Source organism: Arachis hypogaea, chromosome 12 (assembly GCF_003086295.3).
Source record: "Arachis hypogaea cultivar Tifrunner chromosome 12, arahy.Tifrunner.gnm2.J5K5, whole genome shotgun sequence".
Lineage (NCBI taxonomy): Eukaryota > Viridiplantae > Streptophyta > Magnoliopsida > Fabales > Fabaceae > Arachis > Arachis hypogaea.
The window spans coordinates 120,109,234-120,129,453 of NC_092047.1; the positions used below are offsets into that span (position 1 = coordinate 120,109,234).

The 20,220-nt window shown below is 27.9% G+C and overlaps 1 protein-coding gene across 1 annotated transcript; it reads left to right on the forward strand.

Moving 5' to 3' along the window:
* Nucleotides 1-14,349: 14,349 nt before the first annotated feature.
* Nucleotides 14,350-19,251, forward strand: LOC112728967 (cytokinin riboside 5'-monophosphate phosphoribohydrolase LOG3). The gene is made up of 7 exons (XM_025779337.2): nucleotides 14,350-15,422; nucleotides 15,748-15,845; nucleotides 16,068-16,098; nucleotides 16,851-16,950; nucleotides 18,376-18,446; nucleotides 18,557-18,700; nucleotides 18,891-19,251. Exons 1-7 carry the CDS (start codon nucleotides 15,303-15,305, stop codon nucleotides 18,984-18,986), a joined length of 660 nt encoding a protein of 219 aa, XP_025635122.1. The 5' UTR covers nucleotides 14,350-15,302; the 3' UTR covers nucleotides 18,987-19,251.
* Nucleotides 19,252-20,220: the final 969 nt, after the last annotated feature.

Sequence of the window (20,220 nt, forward strand, 5' to 3'; positions counted from 1 at the left end):
TTCAAGAATCAAGAAATATGTATTGCGGAAGTTATTACCAAGTCGATTAGGAGCTACAAAGAGTGAGTTGGTTTTGTTCAGTCTAGTTATTGATAACAATACCAGAGATAATTTTAGTTTTTTTGTTTAGTATTTATATGAGCAATGCTAGGGGCCAGCGATTTTTGTGATTGTTAGCCATCAACTAGCCATCAATGATGATTTGATGGTGTGAGATTAGTATGAGATTTCATCCAATAGCTCACCTTCCTCTGCTGGTTACATGCTGGCCAAAATTCAATAAAACTGCTGGCCCCTAGACTTTTCCTATTTATATTATAATTCTGGATTTTTTAAATGCTTCACCTTACTGTATTGAGTTTCTTATTTCAAAAATTGAAATGAATTGCACAATAAAAATATGAGAAATTTAATTATTTAGTAGAGTGGCATGGAATCGGCCAAAACGATAATAATTAAATTTTGAATTATAGTTGCTATCATTTAATTTTGCTAATTTCTTTCATGTGCAATTCATCAGATTTAAAAACTACAACATTTTATTCTAGTATAGGATTCATTCCCTTCACAATATAATTTTAATATATATTAGATTAGAATCTTCAAATTTTTAAACTACTAAAATTGAGATAATGCATGGTGAAGAATTGAGCGTAACACATGCACGCATAACACAACAAATTTAAATATAATTCTAATTCCAAGTAATGTGCCCAAAGTTAATTAAAAACATTAAAGTGAAGCAAAACATGGAAATTGGTGATAGATTTGATTTTGTGATTTAACCTCCATTAGAAAACAAGAAACTAGGTAGCACTTGGTGTATACATATATATGATCGATCCTAGGTAGGAGGTAGGATGATATTATAGATAAATTGTGAAAATATATATGCGCGTGCCATTGTTGAATTGAAATCTTGACAAAAGTGACAAAAGCAATCCAACATTTGCACCTAAAATTGGCGGTGCAAATTTTGGTGGAATTCAGAGCTAGCTAGAGAACATGACCATGCATGGCACAACATTTATAATAACTTAAATCACATCAAATATACCACTATATTTATCTTAAGATTTATTTATAACATATTCTTTTATAAATGAAATCCACGTCATATATTACAAATATTTAAAACATGTATGAATATAAGTTATTAATTTAACATATTGTAATTCAACAAATATTTAGTAGAAAGTTCCAAGCATTTTTTTTAATAAAGAAAAAACAAAAGTATATGTGTTTAGGTGTCTATAATATAAATATATAAATAGAGTTTTCTATTTTTTATACAAGATTTCACAATCTTAATTATAAACGGTGCGGGGACAGAAAACGACCACTCCTTATATTTGAGAATCTTCTCCATTAAAGGTAAAAATCACTTTTGTTTTAATTTCAAATTTTCAATGAAGTTTTAATGTGTTATTCAACACCTCAAACAATTGTGTTCAAGTTTAAGGACAAGGCTAGTGTAAGGCCATAACCAAACTCTTTATTTTAATTTGTCACACTCAAATTCAAGGGAACTTGATGGTACTTGAAAATTAGTTCTGTCTTTAGCCAAATAGTGTGCAGGCCAAGACAAAAATCTCCATATTAAAAAATAAAATCATATTTCATAGCCTTGTATGCATCAAGTTGAATTTTCCCATAAAAAGGATTGTAATTTTTTTATCCCCTTGCCGTGTAAGGAAGAGTTAATAACTTTATATAGTACCATTCAATTATTGTCCCTCTATGTCACTTCCAACCAGAAATTTTTTCATGCTATCTCAATTTTAATCTCTCATGGAATCTGTTTAGGAAAGAGACTTTTATTATGAATGATTTCAAACTAAAATTGTGGTTGCATGATTGACATTGTATTGTTATTTTTATTTTTATATATTCTTTAAAAAAAAGTAAGAGATCAATTATAATAATTACGACCATATCTATTTAATTAGTAGTATTTCTTGCGTTAAGTAATATACTATAAAAGTGTAAAAACAAAATATGTGAAAGGTAGTTGCTCATTGTGAGCTTCGCATTGAGGTTTCTATTCTTGAGGATCTCATATGGAACAAGTCTTCGCTTAAAAAGTTTTTATTGGGAGAAAAGAGAAAGAGAGTAACCGTGTTAATAGGGATGGATTATAAGTTTTGATTTTTTTTTTAAATATTTTTAGGAGGAATTAGGGTTTCAAAATGTTAAAGAAGATGATGGAGGGTAATTTAAAAATTTTATATATTTTTAAATACACTTACCACAAAATTTAATTATTAGATATTTTTGTTTAATAGAATTAATCTTTTATGAATATATCGTTAACTTTTTTTAATTAATTTTGTTAGCGTCTAAATTTTTAATAGTTAAAAATAACAGTCATGCTACACATCTATATAATTTTTTATCCAAGTCCATCTAAACTGGTCCAATACCAAAAAAATCCAATACCATTAAATGAGCATGTATTACACGTGCTCAGAGCATCGAAAACGTTAACATATTCATTCGTGCCTTGAATATGAAATAACGTTCCTTCTTCAACATTGAAACCGCTACTGGAAAACTTCGAATCTCTTTCAACATCTCTCAAACTTCACTTGTGTTCTCTGTGAAAATCGTTACTAGAAAAGAATTGCAAGAAGATTTCGAAAGAAAGAAGAAAAAACGAACGAAAATAAGAACAGAGACTACGAAAGGTATGATAAAAACTAATGTTCATTTAAAGTTTTGCAATCTTGCATTTCTCCTAGTTGCATTTTAGGTTTACTGAATTGAGTTACTTCGTTTAGTAGATTGACTTAATCTGATTCCATTTTTTTGGCGTAACCAGGGCATAGGAATGGAAATGTGTTCTTATTTTTTTTCTGTTAAGTGGAGTTGCTCATTTTTATTCATTTGATTGTTAGTGTGTTTAGTTGAGTTTTTTTTTTTGCAGAAATTATTTACTTGATGATTGAATGTTTATCATGTTTTATTCAGCACATGCGATTGGTATTCGGTTCAATAGTGTCGGTCATTTTGATTCACTTGATTGTTATGTGTTCAGTTGAGTTCTTTTGCATGCAGAAAGGTTTTTCTCGATGATTGAATGTTTATCACATTTTATTTAGCACATGAATGGTGTTCGGTTCAGTTGGGTTGGCCATTTTGATTCACTTGAAAAATGAAGAAGACAATGGTGACAAAGAAGGAGAAGCCGAGCTATAACGTAAGGATATGTACACATTAAATATATTTATCACCAAAATCAGAAACCAAGTGATCCGAGCATCTGAAGCAATAAGACTCTCAAAGTTATTTGTTGTCCTCTCCAGTCCTTATTGTATTCACATCTTAGGATATAGATAGTAAATAGGATATACTTTGTTTGACTGGTTGTAATTAAGACTATTTTGTTTAATTTGTTTAAAAAAGCAAACATTGCTTCTTTCAATGTATATATGTGAATATCAATGTAAATGTTATTGAAAATCTAATGTTAATATATATATATATATATATATATATATATATATATATATATATATATGATTTAAGATGGATTAGCCTTATCTTGTCGGTTTGAGATGTTTATGTATATATCTATTGAAATTGTCTGACTGCTATTTTGTTTTAGGTTCACAGTGAATGAAATCATGGTATTTATCAAACACATTAAGAGCCCCAAAAAAATAAATGAAACGAAAAAGTTCATATATCAATATAGTAGAGAGCTAAATTTTTAAAAAATATTGCTATCAGTATTTAGTTTCAGAAACACCTGAACCCTTTGACATAACAAAATAAATTGACTATTCAATAAACAAAAAAGTGACTATTCAATAAAAAATTTTTAGAAAGCTAATATCAAACACAAAAAAGTGACTATTCAGAGTTGGAGAAATGAATTTTCATCTCCCCTCTCTACTGCATACGATTAGTTGATTCTTAATCTCGTCTTCCTTCCGAGTAGTGTTCCTTATTTTGGTAGAAAAATAATTTTTGTAGAACTTTTCGACTTCTTCTAGTGTCTTAAAAATCATCTCGACCTTTGGGACAAATTATTCATCCACAACACACCTGGTCTGCAGAATGAACTGAACATGTTATTATAGTGAAACAATTGTATAGTACTAAATGAATGAAAAATTATCCATTATATAAATTTAAATTCAAACCGTTATTTGCATAATGAACTGAACACGTCATTATGGTGAAATAATTGTATAGTACTAAATGAATGGAATATTACCCATAATATAAAATCAAATTCAAACAACTTTTTACATAAGGAACTGAACACATTATTATTGTGAAATAATTGTATAGTACTAAATGAACAGAATATTATTCATTATATAAAATTAAATTCAAACAGCTTTTTGCAGAATGAACTGAACACGTTATTATGGCGAAACAATTGTATAGTACTAAATGAACGAAACATTATCCATTATATAAATTCAAAACACCTGTATCTATAATTGAGAGATTATAAATTTAATTCAATTCAGAACACATGCGTATATTCAATTCAATTTAATCATTCTATTCCATTCAATTCGATTAAAAAAAATCTAAACCTCGTCCACTTGATTAAAAAAAATTTGCACGAAAGCTTATTAAATATACTTATTTATATATTTTTATCTATTAATTTAAATTTTAAGAATAAGTAATTTTTTATACGAATGAAGTGTAAAAAATGGTGTTTAAAAGAAATTAAAACATGATTTGTATAATAAATATAAATATCTAGTTGTCAAACAAAATTATTTTAAGAAAAAATGTATTTTTCGACCAGAAAATATTAATTCATTAAAAGATGTCACAATTATTCAACAGTTCCTTCAGTGTGGCATGCTTGATACTTAAGCATACTTTTGTTACAAATTAGGCACATGCAAACTATTGAACAAAAATTCAAAAGCTCAAACAGTGAAAGAATATAAAGAACTAAAAGAAATAACTAGAATACAGAAAGCTGGAGAATTAGAATGAAGAAAGATTATGACATTAAAGGAGAAAAGGTTAAATTGTCCTTTTGGTCTCTTTAAACAAAGATTGAAAATAGTAAATAAAGTTGTCTAATATTCAACCAGCACATGTGAATGAAATCTCTTTCATTTTAATCACAATGTACAAATTCGGTGATTATGCCTCCAAAGAAACATATAATAAATATGGTACAATAAATATTAAGCATAAAAAAAGAAAAAGAGAATAATTCAAAAAATATAATATTTATTTTCTTTTTTATATTTTCGTATACTTTTAATATACATTAGAATAAGTATCTATGTAAAGTAGTGAGAACTGAAAAATAATAGTATCATTTTGAGAACAAAAAAGCATAAGAAATATACTTTGATCCATAAATTCAAAGTCACTTTCCTATCATGCATTGTTCATTTGTTTGACTTTGAAATTTAATTTGAAGTTAGTTAGCCCAAGAAAACAAGTAAAAAAATAAATAAGATCGAATAAAAATTAATTGAAAGTAATAATAAAATTTAAAAGCCTAACATAGTAACTCATTGGTTGAGAACAAGCTAAGGTCAAAAGTAACAAAATGACCGAAATAAGTTGTTAGAGGTGTCATTTGTTGTTAGTAACATACTTACATATTAATCAAGACTTTTATGCCTAAACGTCTGCTTTATTTTGGTACAGACGTAATTAGAGGGCCCTTCCACGTCTCCAGCTTTATGGGACCATGCAAAAAGAAACTCATCATAGTGGGAAAACATCATGCTCCAAGTAACCACTTAGTAGCAATTAAGATTTAGGACTAGTTGTGTAATAATTAATGAATTTAGTTAACATGTATTTTTTTTTTTAGATACATATTAAAATTATTATCAGTAAAAAATAATTGTTTTAATAAAGATATAGTAAATGTATTGAAACTTAAATTTTTTTATATTTTTTGAAGATATGGTTAGTTGAGAATTGAGATTTTTTTTCATAAGCATTTTCATACCATTTTTAATAAAGATACATATGGCTTTATACAAAATTCTTTATTTTAAAATTAATAAGAATAAAAGATTTTAAATTATAAAAATTTTAATATTATATCATAAAATTAATTTTTTTAAAAATTTAATTTAATAAAAAAAGACACGCAAATGAATAGTTATACGTCTAATAAAAAAAAATATTCATTTATGATAAATTAATTGGAGTTGAGTCGAATTATACTTTGCTATAAAAAGAAAATACGAAGCTATATATATAAACCTTAAAGGGAAAATTGAAATTAAATTGAAAGGGAAAAGTTTATAAAAATTTGGTAGACATTATGAATTGGGTGACACGAAGAAACGTCTCGTCGTGTTTGGGAGCTATGGTCGGAACTAATGACTTCATGAGTGGCCAACAAAAACAAATACGCATTCAACTTTGCAATTCTGCTTCCTCCACCAGTTTCAGGTTGCTCTCTTTCATTTCATCTCAATAATAATTATCTTTATCTATTCATATAATATTATAAAGTTATTTATATATATAGTTTATTTACATAACGCACGTGACTAATTAAAAACAATTTTCAATAATCACTCATCTATCCTTAACTTTTTTCTAGAAAAATATATGATTTTTTTTATTCGAGGATTAATTTGTTATGTAAATTAAATTGGTAGTAATAATATTATTAGTGGCGAGGTGTGAGAAAAAGAGAGAAGATAAAGATGGGGATTATGCGTGTAAGCGTGGTTGGTGGACAACATAATGTGAGAGAGAGAGAGAAGCAATGAATATATGTGAATGAGTGCCTCTGAATCTGATGAATATGGAGCATGCATTATTATTCTTGTCTCATTCAATTCTAATGAGTATGCATCATTGCACCTTCAATTCAACTCACAACACAAACTACTCTATCCCACTCTCTTTTCTTTTTCTCTCAAATCTCAATTAAAATACTTTAATTATATTATTTACATAAAATGGAAGTATAGTGCTCAAATGTAAGGGACATACATTATTGCTGGAGGTTTGTTCCATGGTGAAAACGCAGTAAACTTTACGTGAGTTTATAATTGAGAATCGTTAAATAATTTGACTAAATTTTTATATAATAACTCTTAATCATCAACTTCACCTGAATTTGACTATATTTGAATTTTCCCCTTATTCTATTCATGTAATGCAATTGTGTTTTCATTTTCCAATAAGCTAATAAGGAGATAAAAAGCAACCGAAAGATAATCAAAGTACTACTTTATAGTGCATGCAACAATAATCTTGCTTTAGAAAATGAATTGTTGTCACATGTATGTGAATCTCATCAGATGAAAATAAAGCACTTTATTTTATATCAAGCTAATTAAGGTATGTATGAATTAATCAGGTTCAATAAGTCCATTTTTTTATGTGTTAATTAAAAGACTTTCATGTATATTCATTGATTCTTTTGTATATATAGAAATTAGTAATAGGAGTCACTTAGATAAAGACGTCTAAAATGTTTTTTTTTAAAGATATTTTTCAATAATTAAAATTTAGTATATATAATTGATTAAATTATATTATTTTTGTCAAAATTAGGCTAGATAAATTAATTTAATTAACGGAAAAAAATAATAAATCAAATCTTAAATTGATTTAAATCAATATTATTTTTTTTATAAAAAAATGACTACAATACCCTTATTATAGAGAATGTTAAAAATACTCTTATATATATATATATATTAATTTTAAAAATTTTAAATCCTAACCATACGATAGAAAAATAAAAGACTAAAATTTATGATTTTTAAAATTAATATATATAATAAAAATATTTTAGTCATTTTCTATAATAGGGTATTGTAGTTACTTTCTATAAAAAATAATATTAATTTAGATTAATTCAAGATTTAATTTATCATTTTTCGGTCAAATTAATTTATCTAATCTAATTTTGATAAAAATAATATAATTTAATTGATTATATGTATTAAATTTTAATTATTAAAAAATATTTTTATAAAAAAATATTTTTAGTATCTTTATCTAAATAACTCTCGTTAGTAATTAATTAGCTGTGAAATTAGGAATACAAATGATCGACTAGAAGAAGTTTTTTAATTTTCAAAGTAATTAATAAAGTCATATGATTAAATATGTTTTTTTCCTCAACAAATAGAAGTCACATACATTTTATCTAAAAATTAGATTTTGTAAAATCTCTGGTCAAATTAAGAATATTATTCTAGCTAGTTGAATTAATTGTTTAAATTTAATTGCGAAATTAGATAATAAAAGGGCGCTTGCATTGACATGTAATAAGTTCGAATATTTTAAATTAAATAATGTGTACAATAAAAAGCACTCGATGTTTTCAAAGAATTGAGAAAATACTATAAGTAGCAAATTTAGAAAAGCAAATAATTTATCTATATTGAGCATTATTATTGGCAAGCAAAACATGAGGGTTTTTTTTTTTTTTAGCAAGTGAGGGAGATATGTCTCAGTGTATGGATGTTTAACTGGCATATTGTAGATTACCAATGCAATCATTCCTAAAATTAATGATTACAAAAAGGACTGAGATTCCTTTATTTACTGAGAAAAAGCAGAGGAGCCGCAAGTCAATTGAAATCACCACCTGCGTTGCATTAATTATCCATTTCCTTTTGGATCTGAGTTTTCCTCAAGTTTTGCTCCTATGGTATAACAACAATTTCACCATCAATTTCATTAACATATATTTTTAAAGTACATAATTAATTTATTATAAGTAAATATTTTATTATGTATCATTTTTATTAAAAATTTAATTAATTAATAATAATTTTATAATTAAAATAGGAGATAAGAAATCTATTTATTAGTTTCTTTTATTATTTTTACTTCCTATTTTATGTGAAGTTTTTAATTTTAGTTTTAATAAATAAAAAATAAATATATTAAAATTTTAAATATAAATTTTTTAATCAATAATATTAATATATGTCTGTAGAATAAATATTAGCTAAATTCTTAATATAACATGCAAAGTAAACTCTATATGTACGAGCATCTTTCACTAGACACTGTAACCGATGTTATTCAAACTCCAAATTATGCAATTTATCATCATTAATGTAATTATATAATTAGATCATATGGGAGTTTTAGTGTTAGAAAATAAAAATAATTGTGTATATATAATTTATTTTCTCCGTACTCTGTCCTCAACAGATTTAAAAAAGGCAGAAATCATGGACAGGAAAAAAAAACTAAATAAATTGATGAATAAATAAATAAATAAATAACTTGTGTGGTGATGGGATTTGAGATAGATATGGTGAAGGGACAAAATTTTGATGTATTGAGAATTGAGATAGTTGTACGTGGCAACATAGCAACATAAAATCATATAACCACTTTCGTTGATAATAATTAATCAAGAGATAGATGAGATTAGACTGAAATCAAAATTATTTAAGAAGAGAAGAAAGAGACAAAGTACAAGGCGAGCTCAATTTGACACATTTAATTATTTGCCCCTCGGGTCCCAAACCTAAAAAAAGAAAAAAAAAAAAAAGAAGTCGTCACCACAGAAAAACATTTCTGATAGTTAAGACCTTGTTTCTTATACTACATACAGACTTATTATTTTGAATAAATCATAAAATAAGAAGAAAAATGAAATAACTATAATTTTGATTTAGTCTCTAAGTATATATAAATCATAAATTATACAAGTTTTATATCTTTGAATTTATCACTTAACTCAAATCTAATTTAACAAATAAGTGTTAACCCAACTTAAGAAAAGAGAACTGCATTAACTATTCCAAGTTCATTCTTCCGGAAAACATATAAACAAACAGAAATCTTAAGAAAAATATTTTATAATTGAATTATTCTATATCTTTAAAATTTTTTATTAGCTAAAATTTTTATATATGAAATACAAAAATATTTAATTATTTTAATGTTTTACACAGTTATAGTAGTAGTATTACAAAATGTTATTGACGTTTTATAATAAAAAATATTTAATTATAAATAAATAAAATGTTACTAATATTTTATAATAAAAAATATTATTTTAATTATTAAAACACAAAATGTTAATGATGTTTTGTTAAAAAAATATTATTTTAATTAAAGAAACATAACATTAATGACAGTTTTGTAAATAGTCATAGTGATATTTAACACACAATTTATTTTATTATAAAAATATCATTCCTAATAATACAATATTAAGAAGAAAAAATTATTTTTTTTACCTATTCTTGACAAGTTAACCAAAATTACATACGAAACATGACAACAGTTAGCACTACATGCCATAAATGGAAATGAATTGGGAGAGTTAAATCTCAAAATGATTTTTGAGATGGTCGTGTGTACTAAAATCGTTTTTGAGATTCTAATTGTATCAATTACGTTTTTTAAATTGACAAAGATGCATCACGTTAGTTCCTGATCTATTTTCTATTAACGACGTGATGATGTAGTTTGATGATGTGGACTATTTGTGACATGTGTCACTCTATAGTTTGGCCATGTGTAATGGTATGATGATGTGTTGACCAATGACACTTGGCATGCTGATGTGGACGGTTGTGCTACGTGTCACAATGCTATTTGGTCACGTGTTCGTTTGTGCCACGTGTTGTAACAGTATTAGTCTACGTGTCATTTATTATGTCATCATTGTAGATGTCCTTCACTTTGTATTAAATGACTCATTTTAGTCTTTGAAATTGAATATCGTGTACCAAACTAGTCATTTTATTAGTTTTTTCTCATTTTTTTAAATTCAAAATTTTTAATACCTTGAATGCACTAATTTCAATTTTATTTTTTCATATATCGTTTAAATATAAGTATTTTTATAAAAAATGTTAAGATTTTAGTTTTAATTATATAATTTTTTCTATAATAATTTAACATTGATAAAATTTGTAATATATAAATATATTATTATAAAAAAAATTCTATGATTAATTAGACATATTTTTTTTTTATCAAAAATCTTGTATTTTTATCAAGAATTAAAATACACTTTTTTTCAATTCTTATAAAATATATATTTTTGTTGTGTGTAAATAAGTTAGACTGAAGACACTTCAAACACCCTCACTGCTATCTCTAAGACGGCAGTTAGAAGTACCTGCAAGAGAAAAAATATTTTATAAAAGTACTTGTATTTAAATAACATGTAAAAAATAGAATTGAAATTAATGAATTCAAAGATATTGAGAATTTTGAATTTATAGAAAAAATGAGAAAAAATTAGTGAAGGGTAGTTTGGTGCACGACATTCAATTTCAGAGACTAAAACGAGTCAATTAATATAAAATAAGTGACTAACTTGGTGTATCTACAATGATGAATTGATGACATAGTGGATGACATGTGGACGAATACTGTTGCGACACGTGGCACAAATGGACATGTGGCCAAATAGCATTGTAACACGTGGCACAACTGTCCATATTAGCATGCCAAGCGTCATCGGTCAACACATCATCATACCATTACACGTGGCTAAATCATGGAGTGACACGTGTCACTATAGCCCACGTTATTAAGCCATGTCATCACGTATTTAATGGAAAATAAATTAGAAATTAATGTGGTATACTTTTGTCAATCTCAAATACGTAATTGGTGTAATTAAAATTTTATAGGCGATTTTAATGCACGACACCAATCTCAGAGACCATATTAAGTTTAACTCGAATTAGGAAATCATATTTGGAAAAGTATGATAAGCCAATGGAATATTTGTACAATGTGTATAATGGAGGTTTATGGAGTATTAAAAATATAACCATTAGTGTTACCTTTTTCCATTAGCTAAAGCTTTTGAGATGAGTGGTATCATGACATAGTATTAGAGTGCTAGATCCGAAAGGTCATCATATTTTTAGTAAGTGTACAGAAATTTACTATTGACAACAACGATTTCTTTAAATCCCATTCTAATGTGCATTATGTTATATCTTAAGAAATTAAGAAGATTTTACTCCAAAGAGCTTTTGAAAAAGAAATTTATAAATTTGTTCACATTTCTATTGATCAACCCTATACTGCACGAAGTATGTCATTATTGTCATAGCTAGATTACTGATTTTGATTTACTTTTTTATATATTGTGTTCTTGATATGCCTTAAATTATACTAATAACATATTTAAATTATTTATTCATAAGGTAATCAATGTTTATCTTCATCTATAAATATTAATTTTAACTCTAAACTCAAATCTTGAATTAAATAAATGGTTGGTTGGAATTGAAGGACTTTTGTGGTTTGTAGTGCGTGGTGACACTTTGCAGTTTACATGTGAATAAAGATATACCCGGAAACAAGAAGAGAGGTTAATTCATTTTGTTTCCTTAAATATATGAAACTCATGGTATGATTAGAGGTAGATAATATTTATGAATAGTTTGGACCATTTCCCTTTTTGAAATCAAACATATCCTCAAACTTGTATTATACGGAATTTGACAGCACAAACTAGAATTGGGAATTTTGAACAAATTATTCATGGGCGGCCCATTGTATACTATATTCACAGATCTTCCAAACACTTTATGTTTGGGTGAAACCAATAATGATATGGAAGATAATTGTGCATGTGACTTCCATGCATGCATGCATCCTTAATTACCAACCACTTTCCTTTGGAAAAAAACATTATCCTGCCGTGAATGCCAATTTCACAAATCATTTTATTTTATTTTATTTTATTTCTTTCAATTACTTCTCAAATAATTCAAAAATATTAATATAACAAATGTCAAATTATCAATATTATATTTCTAATATTATCAAAATATAAAATACAAATAATGAAAAGTTAATCACTCTTAAATTAAGATAATGAGACACAAATTTCATAAAAATTATAAAATCAATAATGATTAACTCTTTAATTTACTATTTTACTAAATTTTTTCACTTTAGAAGATCTAAATTCCCGATGTGTATCATATTTAGTGGACAAAAAATATATACCTACTATCTATACAACATTATTATTCTGATTAAAAAAGTACATGGTATAGTTTAGAATTTTCCACGGTCTTTTTACTATTAATCAACCAGTGATTAATGATATACGTTATAAATAATTATATTTCCAATACATTCTGTTATCCAAATTTTTTTTTTGAGTTTATATGATTGTTTTGTATTTGTTCTCTTTTTGTTGGCCATCTTATTCTAAACTTTTTCTTTTGAGTTAGTAAAGATTGAACTCTAATTAAACTTTTAATTTAGATTATAAAACTATTGATATTATATCATGAAATTATTTTTTTAAAATTTAAACTAATAAAAAATATATATAAATAGTTATATTTTAAATAATATGTTTTTTTTTAAAATATGTATATATATACACGCATATATAGCATAATTTTAAAATTAGAGGAAGTATATAATTTTCGATAATTCCAAGCATATGCCTTGAATGAGTGTTTTGGTTGTGCATTATGATCATTAAAGTAGGGCGAATTTGAGAGTTTGGAGTTTGGAACGAACATGATTATCGTCTTTTTCCTTGTGTTAAGGTTAATAATGATATTGTGTAACGTAATAAGAGAAGTAGGAGGTTGAGAAACACACAAAAACATGGGTTTTATAAACGCGCATGCAAGCATGAGAAGGAATGATTATGAGTTTTATAATCTCTAAAAATGGCATACGACAAGAAGTAGACAAACATATAAAAAGCTTACAGCCAGAAAGGCTTATACATTGGGATTGGAGCTCTAAATTAAAATTAGCATAATATATAGGTTTAAAAATAAATTAGCTTACTTAAAGGCATGGGCTGCAATCCTGACAACAAATATTTTATATTGTGACATGAATTAATAATTGCATGAAGCCAAACCCCCATGAAATTATAATGTTTTTCATTGCTAACCTCATATAAGTAGTGGAGAAGAATGGGTAATGCGAAGGAGCGTGTGAAATAAAAATGAAATGTTTCCTATGTCTATAACAAGTGTGTCTACTAATTAAGGGCACATGCATGTAATATATACTACTACTACCTATTACCCATAACTTCCCTCTGCTTAAACCAAATTTTGTATATTTCACACAAATATTATACAATATGACACCCATCAATTAATTGTTTTAGCTTTTTTTATTTTTCTTTTTAAGAGAAAAAAATATGATAAATAGAAAAAGTTTTTTTTTTAACAATTAAAAAACTAACTTTGAAGTACTTAATTAAGACTTAATTACAAAAAACATTTATTGAATAATCTATCCTTTAGATATTTAATGGAGCATATATTAATTATTATTTGTGTTATGCAAGAAGTTTGGTTAGTTGGAATTTTATGAATGAATGAGATTAGTTAGAGTTTGTGGCAAAGGAGCAATATAAAAGGTAGCAAGTGGAAGGAATTGAAGAATGAATGGGAATGAAGCAGTGCGCACATACATAATTGGCACTATTATGAGCACTGAGTGGCCATCACTAACTCATTTTTCTTTGGATAAGCCTCCCAAATTACTCTCTACTCTCTATATCATATCACTCACACCCCCACTCATTTTATCTATCTATATTATAACTCTATATTTTCTATTACTTCCCCAACTTATATTCAACCTCAATAAAGTTTTCTTTTCATATTTATTTGTTGCTCTCTCAAAATAATATAAGTTGTCTAATCCATTAATTCATTGCGAATCTAAATTTAATTTAAAATTTTATTATTAGTCAAAAAATTATTATATTTATAAAACAGATATTTAAATTTTTTAACACTTATTTAAATAATAAATAAATTGGCTATTTGGCCAATTCAAATTAAGTTATAATTTTTCGTTCTCGTAATTTATTATAGACCTCATTTTAGGAACTTATTTATTAGAGTAAATATTTAAATTATTTCCGTGATTTTCAGAAACTAGGGTTTTTCATAAGCTTGAGTCTCTAATCTCTTTGGGGGTAAACTAAACAAAGCTTTTGATAAAAAGTTTGTATTTTTTGTGAGAAATTGAGAATGTTAAATAAAAAAAAAAATGAAAGAGTGGTCCACGCGTGGCAGTCACGTGCCATGGCAGTGTTTGTGAATGGGGCGGTTTATATAAAGCCATGAAAGCAGAGGAAGGAGAGGGCGCACTTGAGCACACAAGAGAAGAGAAGAGAAGAGAAGAGTGCTTGCCTCTTGCTCACTCAGTGAAGCAACAACAACACACATATATAGAACTCAATAACTTGATGATGATGATGATGACATCATGATTCTGATGATTCTTTCCATGTCACACATTGGATGAGTGATAGGTTCAGCAAAAAACAATCCTTAAAATTTGTTAGCTTCAGCAGCGTTACGTTGTTATTGTGAGTTGAAGAGAGAATGGAGAATAATGGTGAGAAGAGGGTGTCAAAGTTCAAGAGGGTTTGTGTGTTCTGTGGTAGTAGCCCTGGCAAGAAGAGTACCTACCAAGATGCTGCCATTCAACTTGGCAATGAATTGGTAAATCTGAATCACCCCTTTTCACCTCATAAACTGCTACATTTACCTTAATCTTCTCTTCAATCAAAAACACCCCCTTTTTCTTTTCTGGGGTTCTAAAAAGCTTGCTTTTTTATTCACTTTGGGTTTTTGAGCTCTGTTGACAAGATCATTGCTTCTTAGCTAAGCACTTTTACGAGTTTACAAAGTTCCCTCTGCTGATTGAGCTTCTTTCTCTTTTCTAGACTCATGCTAATATATTCTTCCAAACGAGCTAGTCGTCATCATTTTAGTATCATGGCCACTCTTATCATTTGCTTATTATTTGTGTTAAATGTCTCTCAAGGTTTCAAGGAACATTGATCTGGTTTATGGAGGTGGAAGCATTGGTCTAATGGGTTTGGTTTCACAAGCTGTTCATGATGGTGGAAGGCATGTTATTGGGTATGTATGAGTATGACACTATGACACTCTTTTTGAGTTTTGTTTCAATTCACTGTTTCTATGATTATTTTCTCCTTTCTCTTTCTCTTTTTTTCCCCCAAAAGATGTGGGGTAAAAAGGGTAGAAGGATCAGAGTCAATGATTCATCTAACTATGTTTGATTGTTTGTTGGTTGGTCTCTACTTCTTTTACACTGTTTGTGATGTTACTATTTCTTTGCAGAGTTATTCCCAAGACGCTCATGCCTCGAGAGGTATGTCTGCTTCTGCTTCTGCTTCAGCTTCAGCAGTAGAAAAAGCTTCTACTCTTTTTGCTTCTCATAATAAAATATGCCTACTTGTTCTTCCATTTTTATTCTTTTAGTTTTATATGTTTCTCTACACCAAGGAGAGAGTAGAACTCAGATTTTGTTCCTTTTTTATTCTTTCTATGTCATTCATGTGTGTACCCTCTACTTATGCTTTTCTTGCTTATGTATCTTCATTTTTCAGTTAAAAGCCTACTCAGTTCCTCTGTGTTCAAAATAAGCTTCTTGACAATTTCAAAACTTGGCCCTTTGTTCAATTTCTTGCAATTTCTTTTGTTTTTTCTTCATTGGCTTTTACTATAATGAAACTTTACATGAGGAATGTACTGTAGTATATTAAAATTAATTACTTTATTTTTGTTTTCAACCTCTTTGGCTGCACATTACATTCCTGACGTCAACATTTCTAGATTAGATGCATCATGCATTGGATTACCTATCCTCCAAATGAGTAAAATATTATTTGAACATAGCTATAGTACTTTGTGCCAACATATAGTCATTGGTTAGAATTTAAACTCAGATTAAATTCCATACTCTATCCAATAATAATGACAAGTATATGGCTTGAAATACAATAATGACCATGTTTAAGAAACATTTTTCTTTCTCAAAAACCTCATAACTACTAAACTATTCAGCTCTTCTTTCTTGTTATTTTCTGTTGTCTCAACTGTGCAAAATGGTACACTCTGCAGCTAACTGGTGAAACAGTGGGAGAAGTAAAGGCAGTAGCAGATATGCATCAAAGGAAAGCAGAGATGGCTAAGCATTCAGATGCTTTCATTGCCTTACCAGGTTAGCCTTAAAAAGAAACTCATTTGGTTTCATTAAAATAGAACTATATAAGGTATATGAAGAAAAATAAAACATAAAAAAATAGAAACATCATGGTGCTTGTAGTTTTCTACTTTTATCATGTAAGCACTGACCGTATCTCAGTGTATGCAACTTTCAAGACTAAGTCTCCCAATTGGTGTCTGTCTATCGCCCTTTTTATATTCAGCATTTAACAAGACCGGTTATGCTTTTCTTTTTTTTTTTTTTGGTCTTAACATTATTAAAAATTAAAAAGCTTATCACGCCTAATCATGAATGTTGTTGACAAGTTAATTAACTATATTAGTATTAATATTATGTACTTGTTTATGATTTTCGAACCATATATAAGTAATGGATGTGGACTAGTCCTTCCTTCACTTGTTAAGACATTTTTTTTCCTTATTTTGGGTCTGACTTATTCATGAGTCATTTTGAAGAAACCAGAAGTAGACAAGGTTTTTTCATGATTTAAAAAAGGGGATCATAAATAAAAAACTTTTTTGTGCCAGTTATGTATATTCAATTCAATTTGACCCTGCTGCCAAAAAAACAATTTCTCTGTGACTTTATTTTTTTTCACATATTCCAATGCTATGACTGTGATGATTGATTAGGGTGCCACTCTTTTCAACCATCTTTGGCCAAAAACAAAGAACTTGAGCTGCTATGGGTTTATCTGTGGTTCTGGTTGAATACCAATTTTACCTTTCACTTCAAACCATGACGTGATTGTACAAAAGCCTTACCCTTTTTCAAATGAAGAACTTTGACATGATAAGGTTTCTAATTAGCACCTGTACCTGAAATTGGAATGATGCTTTATCCTTTTCTAAGACCTTTTTGTTTTTTTCTTTCTAGTAGTTATCAATCTGAGTATTTGAGTGCTGCGCTTTTGTGACAGAGTAGAGAGGAGGCACGCAAAGATAAAGCTCTTAATCACTCTATTGCTTAGATGACAAAAATATGGGAATAAAATTTTTTTTGGGTACTTATTTTGATTTGCACATTAATTGGACACATACTTTTTCACTTTTTAGATAGAATGTGAACTTATTCAATGTGGATTTTATACTTAATCCAAAAGTGGATGAGTTTATGTTCATTGTTACACAATATACAGAGTAAAAATATATCAAAGCTTGATCTTAATGGTAGGCAAAATGGCTTGTCAAGCTACGAACCGAATCCATAATGGCATGCATTGCACTTTATAAGGAAAAATGGATTTTTGGCTTAAACATTTGATGAGTAAAATTAGTGTTATACATTAAAATCTTTGTTGGATTTAAGTTAGTATTTACTTTCTTAGTGGATTCACTCTTTATGTAGAATAGTTAATACTAAAGTGAATTCCAATTTCTCTTTTTAAGTTGTTGAAAAGCTCATGGAAGTTACATGCAGGTGGTTATGGGACTCTAGAGGAGCTTCTTGAAGTCATAACATGGGCTCAACTTGGGATTCATGACAAACCAGTAATAATACTTCACTTTTCCCATTTAATTGGAAACTCTATTACTATAAATTACTATAAGCTCAAGTCTACAAAGTTGCCTAACTAGATTTGATACTTTTCAACCTGTAGGTGGGGTTAGTAAATGTTGATGGATACTTTAATTCCTTGTTGTCATTCATTGACAAAGCTGTGGAAGAAGGGTTTATTAGTCCAAATGCTCGCCATATAATTGTATCAGCACCAACAGCAAAAGAGCTTGTCAAGAAATTGGAGGTGATTTCTCATAGCAACACATATAACTAATTAACTATATTACTGCTACCATGTTTTATCTATAACCTCATTTCGTTGCAAGTTGATAGATTTAGTATATTTAAACCTTAAAAGTGTGACATTTATTACTGTAGTAAGAGAGAATGTATTTAATTAGGCAGAAGATGAAATAATATTCTTTGTTTCACAGGAGTATGTTCCCTGTCATGAAGGTGTTGCTTCCAAGTTAAGCTGGCAGATGGAACAACAACTTGCTTATCCTCAGGAGTATGACATGTCAAGGTAGCTGCAATTTCTTAATCTGCACGGAAGATATGAGACTAGGAATAGAATTTTGGAGGTGGAAGAAGCTATAGTGTTATATCAGTATTCTAGCCTCTTTTATTTGGTGGTGAACTTCTTTTGTAAAGTACTTGTGATTGACCTGAAAAATGTGAAAGTACTTTGTTCTCCCTTCATGTGAAACTATGATTTCCTCTCAATTTGTAACTTGTAAGTACCTTTTTAGTTATTAGTATTACTCCATGTTAACTAATTTTACCTTTCAACCACTCTTCAGCGTACCTTTGACAGTATATTTTTTATTCAAGTAATTTTTGTTTGACTTGGCAAAGTTTCAACTTCAACCACACAAAAACACTTCATTAAATTTGTAAACAAAGAACTGCTATTTGGAAAAGAAGAGAGACAAACAGAGGACACAATGCATGGCTTGGGAAGAGGTGGGGAAGGTGTTCATGCAGAATATAGTCCAACTTGAACAGGATCAAGTGTTAATAATTTTAGAATGGGACAGATAGTGCAACAATCATGTTCATTGCTTGTCTTGAAGTAACTGCTTTCAAATTTCAACGGTTGTGATTCAGACCAATACTTGAGTGGGAGTACAATTTAGATATTTTTTACATGAATACAAATTTGCTATTTTATATTTACATAAATGATTGACAGTAAGAAGAGTCGCTCAAAATTTACTGTATTAATTTAGCACCACATCTTTTTTTGTGAATCTTACATTTCTGAATGCGATTTTACTTTATATTCTAATAAGTTGTTTGATTAACTTGGAATATGTTGTTTAAGATTATGGAAAATTTGATAGAATCATATGTTAATCTGAGGCATATAGAGAAGCTTGTCTTATCAATAAAACAAAAGACGATATGAGTGATAAATGTGATTCTGTATTATCACAATAAAATTTAGTTGCATTAATTTTTATTTAGAATGCACTTATTTACTTTCGAATCTTGCCAAGTTCAATTAAGATGATAAAGTATAATGTGTTAAATTTATATGTATAGAAATGAAATTTCTTCCCTCAGCCTAATTAGGCAAACTTTGCATACCAATACATGTTCAAGATAGCATGACACTCTTTTTAATAGCTTTTACTATTACTTGTGAATTCTGATATAAGAAATAGATGGTTTAATTAATATACATAAAAGATTTATTAATAAGAAAAAGTTTGTAGGCCCTATACATCCTATCAAACATGACATTGCCATGTGTTAAGC